Below are 7,313 nucleotides of genomic sequence, written 5' to 3'. Positions count from 1 at the left end.
AAAAAATGAAAATAGTGGAAAAAAGCAAAACGATAATTTACAAGGCGGACTTAGTACGGTGCATAGGCAACTGGCTGAGTCAGTGGGATCGTCGGTTCGAATCCTACCGAAAGAAGTCTGATGAGGAAATGTGGTGATTTCCGAAATAGCTATCACTTCTACCATTTTTTCAAATTATTGTTGCTTTTCCACAATAAATTTTCATTAAAAAACGGCCTCAAGCTCAATAAAAATTGTTGAATATAATTGTTTTAAGGCCAAAAAATAACAAAAAAACAAACAGTTATGCTAATCATCTAAAAATTTAGAATTATTTAGCTGATTTACTTTTTGATGCACCCCATAACGCATCACCTGTTCAATTATGACGGCTTAAATCCAATAGCTACCAAAAAATTTACTGTAAATTTTATCGTATGTGACAATGAATTTTTTCTTGTGGGCGAAATTGACGTATGTGCTAAGAAATTAGAATTTGAGAGCCTTTCTACAAGTTTAGTTTTATTTATGAATTATCTCAGCAATCTAATTTTTAGTATTGATGTTGCTAGCCAAAGCAGAGAAAAATACAAAAAACATTTTCCTTTAAAATTTGGTTTTTGTAACATACGATAATTTTGGGCAAAGGAGTCGATATGTTAAAATCTAACTATGTTTGTATTAGGGATGTGACGAGAAGAAATATAAGAGCCGGATTCGGATATCCGATCGGGAGACTGCTGCCCTTAATAATTTTCACAATATTGTTATATTAGGTTTTTTTTGCTGCTGCAAAATTTCTCCTCTGAAATCCTAGTTATGATATAGCTCTATATTAAAAAAATAACTTTTCCGTTTGCAATCCGGATTTATCGATTATTTTTGGTAAATAGAGGAGAAACCTCAAAGACAAAATATGAACAACAATGAACGCCGCTATGAAAAAACGCGTCATTTTTTTTAAATGTTATGAAAATCGATGTAATATGCATGGTTACATATCGTTTTGCTTCCCGAATCGCACCGTAAGGCACTCCGCACATAAGGCTCCTATGCATAGTAGTGTAATCGTTTCGTCATACTAAAGTATGAAGCTTTTAAGCCGAACACATGTATTTGAATGATGCTCTGTACATTACAATACATAATCATGTTTTCGCCTAATCATAAAAGCTTCATGAATCGAATCGGCCAACCTTGTAAGACGCTTGCTGTTTTGAAATCGTCATTTGCTTACTGTTTGTGTTGGAAATAAAATTTTTTGTAATTTTGTACTAAACTTCGTGAAAATTGTACTAAACTATAAGCTTTTACACAATATATTACTGCACAAATATTCGCGGAACTGTATCATTGAGAAAGAACGGCTAGAAAATGTGTAATGTGCAGAGACAATAACAATTATAAGAAATAAAATTAAATATTGCTCTATAATTATTACTGAACAATGGAAAAGTTGTTTTCCTCTCGCGGGACGATTATTTTAAAATGTAAATTATTGTCGTCATCTCATAATAATTATATGGGACTTTTATATTTTTTCGTCTCTCGGGGCGTTTATTTCAAGACGCAAATGATTTACGTCTTCTCATAATAATTATATGGGATTTCATTTTTTTTTCGTCTCTCGGGACGTTTATTTCAAGACGGAAATGATTTACCTCTTGTCATAATAATTATGTGGGACTTTTATTTTTTTCGTCTCGTGGGATAAGTTTTTCATTAAAAACGGCCTCAAGCTCATTAAAAATCGTTGAATATAATTGTTATATGGCCATAAAATAACAAAAAACAAATGTTACTAATAATGTTTTTCGTTTTTTAATAAACAGATTCCCTGAAGAAGACGCCAAAATGCATCGAAACACGTAGGAGAAAAAATTATCCTTTGTTGTTTTATTTAATTTTGTATGGAAAGCTGGTTTATTTACGAGGTATATGCGGATACGAGGAATTTACAAGTTTATATGCATACCCGGATTATTGTTTTTTTTTTGTTAGTCGGTTGTCTCGTGTGTATTGATTTTATTGGCTTACTTCATTGAAAGCAAGTGAGCTGAAAAGGTGTTTTTGTAGAAAGCACAATTTTCATAAGTATGTTTATTTAATAACATATCACACACTACCGAGCTTCAACGGTTGCCTCGTGTTTAGTCAGCATTACGTACCTATTTGTCAAGTCCCGGTTTAAACATATAAAAAAAACTCGGTTAAAATAGACTCGGTTATAACGGACTCCGCCGATAATGGACAGAAATAGGCCAAATAAAAAAAATCTCTGCAATAAACAAAGTTCGGTAATTCCCCGAATTCAGTAAAGAGAAGCAACCGTCTCTGCAACATAAAATGTTTACATACTTAAACAAAGTTCATTGGTTCACCGAAATCTGTCATATACTACGTTTATACGTAAACTATTTGCAAATAAAATTAATTGCAAATACCTAACTCACTGTTTATTCGATGGTGACAAATTCTTTTTTAATATTGCCTGATTATAAAAAGGCAATAATATGACCACCGAAAAAGAAAATAAAGTTAAAAATAGCAACGTCTTCATTATAAAAAGGCAATAAGATGACCATCGAAAAAGAAAATAAACCTAATAATGGCGGCGTCTTGCGCTTATTTGCAAATAGTACAACTATTCAATACTTATTTGCGTGATTTAGTTATTTGCAAATAAAAAATTAACTCAGCATTTATACGGCAAAGTTTACCATTTTGCAAATTGTTATTTGCAAATAATTATTTGCACTTTAAGAAAAATGTCGGAACGGAAAACGGGCATTTACCTTCCATGAAAAGTATAAAATTTTGTATTTATACATGTACATTATTTCTTTATTATTTACAAATATTATATTCTGATAAAATGGACACTCGGTTATAATGGACAATTTGACGCGGTCCCGTGGAGTCCATTATAACTGGATTTCACTGTATATGGTTATGGTTTGAATTGTTAAAGAATGAAATACATTTTCGTCAATGTTATTGTGGTTTATTAACATATTTATTTTTATACCCGAGCGCACTTGTTCACAAGGGTATTATAACTTTGTTCACATAACAGTTCTTTGTAACCGGCAAAACGAATCAAGATAGATATAGACAAATGTATACATAACTGAGCAGAATGAAAAGAGAAATCGATTAAGCGGTGACTGTCTGTCCGCCCGTCCGTCTATGCACTAACTAGAATAAAAATTTAGATATCTTAACGAAACTTGGTACGTGTACTTCTTTCGGGCGAAGGACGGATGGTATTAGAAATGGCCAAAACCGGACGATAACCACGTCTATCTGCCATATAACGGTAGTTTTCTGAAATACGAAAACTGCGATATGTTAATAATTACTGAAGCTTATTCACTCAAAATTGATATTTGCAATAATTTTTAGAAGAAAAATAAGATTATTATAAATTTTTGGAAAATGGGCCTAGCCACGCCCACTTATTGTTAAATGTGCATATCTTGGTAACCGCTCCGACCAATTTCTCTCAAACTTGGCACAGTTGTTAGCCTTGGTACAACATACCAAATGGCTGAAAATGTTTAAAATCGGACAATAACCACGCCCACATCCCATATAGCGGTAATTTAGAGAAATACGAAATCTTCGATAAATCAGTAAATACTAAAGCTAATTTATTCAAAATTAACGCTTGCCACAATTCTTTACCAAAAAAAAAACACTTATGATCAAATTTTGGAAAATGGGCGTGGCACCGCCCACTTATGATCACATATATGTATCTCTAAGGTTGAAAATTATTGAACTTGGACTAAAATCCTCCTTTCATATAACAGTAAATTTCAGTAATGCTTGAATATTTCAAAATTTAAGGACGCTAATTTACTCAAAATTGATACTTAAAACAATCCCTTGAAAAGAAGTAACATTATTAGGAATAAGTTTATCTCATTATGTCTAACACAACGTGCTATCGAAGATGTTTAAAATAGGGATAAAATCACCCGGCTTACCATGTAGCGGTAGTTTTCGGAAAGGTGAAAAACATATATTTAAAACTTGCGCCGGGTATTTAATGTGTGGCTACGGCCGAACTTACGACTTTCTTACTTCTTAATATTGTTATTGAGCTTTGTACCCCGATTATGTTTATTAGGAAAATTGGAAAAAGCAACAAAGTCTAAGCGGTAGAAGTTATAGCAGCTATTTCGGAGATCACCGCATCCCCTCATCAGACTTCTTTTTTTTCTAGACTTCAGCAGGGATCGAACCCGCGTCATTGATGTGCAAAGTCAGAAGCGTTAACCACTGAGCTATGCACACTCCGTAGACTCTTGTTGCTAATTCATTTCCTTATTCAACCTACTACTATTAAGTGCAGCTGATTTGCCACTATTTAAACTTGACAACGTGGTTGTTGGTGTCAATTCTATACATTAATTTGCTTTATTGTTTAGTTTCAGGCAGGCTCTTCCTAAACTATGTATTTGTCAATGTTATTGTGGCTTATTAATATTTTATTTTTAATATTGTTATTGAGCTTTATACCACGCTTATGTTTATTAGGAAAAATGGAAAAGCAACAAAGTCTAAGCGGTACAAATTATAGCAGCTATTTCGGAGATCTCCACATCTCCTTATCAGACTTCTTTTTCTAGACTTCAGCGGGAATCAAACCCACATCATCGATGTGCAAAGCCAGAAGCGTTAACCACTGAGCTATGCACACCCCGTAAACTCTTGTTGCTAATTTATTTCCTTATTCAACCTACTACTATCAAGTGCAGCTTGCCGCTATTTAAATTCGCTGAAGCCTAGAAAAAGTGGTCTGATGAGGAGATGTGGTGATCTCCGAAATAGCTGCTGAAACTTCTACCGCTTAACTTTGTTGCTTTTTTCACTTTTCCTAATAAACATAATCGTGGTACAAAGCGCCATAACCATATTGAACTATATTTTCATCAAAAAAAATTAAATAACAAGAAAATAATACGTTAAAACTTGTCAAAATGTGGTGCGGCTCAATTTTTTTCGGCCAGTGTATGTACATATAGTAGTAGAATTTTTGAACGAGTCTAATGTACTTACATATGTACTTACCTCAGATTTCAAATCAGGACCATCTTCCTTTATCTCCAGTTTTTTTTCAGACGTTGTGGTGGCACTCTCGAACAGCGTTTTGGACACCCTTGATAGCTTGTGCCCATGAATAGGTGATGCGCTAATCTTACGAACGGATCGTTTTCGATGAGATGACGGAGACTTCTTAACAAAAAAGGGGGAGTTAACGTTAGATGCTTGCTTCTCCTCCTGTTCAGTTTTATCACTTTCTGGAGTTCGTTTCACCACATATTTGGTTTCGAAATATTCTTTAATGCTTTTGTCTTTCGAAGGCGTTCTAAATTTTGTTGATTTACTTGGTGTTACTTCTGAGCTAAGTTTCTGATCATCGCTATCATAGATTTCAATAATCTCATTTTTCGACCTGAATTTTTCATCTGACTCGCAAATATTTACGTCATCTAAATTTAAATTTTTGACATTATCTGCTTGCTTTTTTAACTCATCTAATATAGATGACATTTTTTTATTATCATCATTCATATTTAAAACATAAGGCAAAGCATTTGTTTTATCATATTGCATTTCTTCATCGTTTTTTATTTCACTACACTTCCCGCTTGCCGCCATTATATTGTGTACAACAATGCTTTCACAATTTTCTGGTGAAGATATAGAGAGTTCACAGAGGCGTTCTTCCTTATCAATATGAGCAGTTCTCTTCGGTGAGGATCCAAAAACATCGGAAAATAAGTCATCTTCTGACAATAATTGGTCATTTAGCTCTATAATAACTTGTAAGCTGTTTTTAGACCCGAGTTCTGAAGCCGCTAGGACGTTATCCTCAACCTCTTCGAAATCTGAGTCTGCTTCCGAACTGTCGCTTACTCGAAGGGATATTTCTTGTCTGAATCCTGCCGGCTTTTGGTTATATTGCGCTGCTTCGTTGATTTTAATTTCCTCTGCATAATTTGCTTCATATTGCCTATGTTGTAAAAAGCAAATATTTATGTACACATCGATGGTCCTCTGATATAACGGCAGAACTAACTACTAAAAGTTAGCCCATGTCTCTAATCCTTATTAAAGCTTTATAAAGCAGTCAAAAATTTAGTAAGGATTAGACACATGTTTACTGTTTAGTAGTAAGAGTTTTTTTAAGTTTTGAGGCCAATAAATAAAAAGTGGTATCGATTTAACATAAACAAAACCTACTTGTATTTTATTTTTGCTTTTAGCGGGCTATTGTCACATTTCAGCTATTCTTCCCCGAAGGAGAAAGGGCGACAGAAAATTCAAACAAGCTCACGTTTTCACTCACTCACAAGCGAAATACAAAATACCATAGGTTTGCTATCGGATGTAAACAAACAGCAGCAGTTATTTCAAAATAACTTCTTGAACATTTCTGCCCGGAAAAAAGACGGGGCTGTTTCGGGCACGAAGAAGAAGACATTTACGATCCAAAAGTGGAAGGTATTTGCTCTCTATTGCCCTTTTTTTTGCTTGAGGAACCCTTTCTGGGCTGTTTTGAGCACCCGCGGGTATTCGTTTGGAACAAACCTAATATGAATGCGCCTTGAAAATCACTTTCAAATATTTACATGCTCCTTATGTGTCTTAAAATTATTTGTGTCAAAGATGTCACTTATTATTTCAGAAAATGTTAAATTTTATTTAAAATTCTCAAAACGTATCTAATATTGAATAAAATAAATTTAGTTAGTTTTCGGAGTCGGTAATGCAACCCTGCTCCTACTAGTCTAAGTGAATAATGTAATGCAACCCTGTAAACGAAATAAAGAGAAAAGGAGGAAGATGGCGGGTCACTTCCTTTTGTGCGAATAATCGAAAACTTAATCCGAGGTAATCCTCCAGCTACCCAGCAAACACAGTCTCTAACGCTAGAGAAATTTGGATTTCTACATGGTAATTTCTACTATGGTAATTTTCTAATCGTTCTCGAGTCGATGACGAATTTGGCGAACTACATTAGAATTCGATTCGAGGACGATTAGAGAAACAACGCATATTCAAATAAAAGTAAATATGCAATATTCAAAATGAATGAATCATAAATTATTTTTAAGTTGAAATAATTCATTATTATTTTATTGCAAATATATTTCATACACATTTTACAAACAAAGCGTTTATTTAATAAAGCAAAACAGCAGTTGGAAATTCACATTCGAATCCCATTAGAGATCAACGTTAGAATTCGATTAGAGAATTAATATTTTCGCGAGTCGACAACTATGTGCCATTTTTGTTGAGATTAGAGATGGGCACGG

General features: G+C 33.8%; 1 protein-coding gene across 1 annotated transcript in view; it reads right to left on the bottom strand.

Moving 5' to 3' along the window:
• The window catches only part of LOC118735081 (DNA repair protein complementing XP-G cells homolog), a 170,476-nt gene that overhangs the window by 89,775 nt on the left and 73,388 nt on the right, over positions 1 to 7,313 (bottom strand). Inside the window, exon 5 of the mRNA XM_036464691.1 lies at positions 5,059 to 6,004. Coding sequence (XP_036320584.1) covers positions 5,059 to 6,004 — 946 coding nt within the window. The remainder of the gene's footprint in view (positions 1 to 5,058; positions 6,005 to 7,313) is intronic.

This window comes from Rhagoletis pomonella, unplaced genomic scaffold (assembly GCF_013731165.1).
Source record: "Rhagoletis pomonella isolate Grant_MI unplaced genomic scaffold, Rhpom_1.0 Rhpom_scaffold_00003, whole genome shotgun sequence".
NCBI lineage: Eukaryota > Metazoa > Arthropoda > Insecta > Diptera > Tephritidae > Rhagoletis > Rhagoletis pomonella.
The sequence above is the reverse complement of the archived record's forward strand: the minus strand, read 5'-3'. Positions and strand labels throughout refer to the sequence as shown.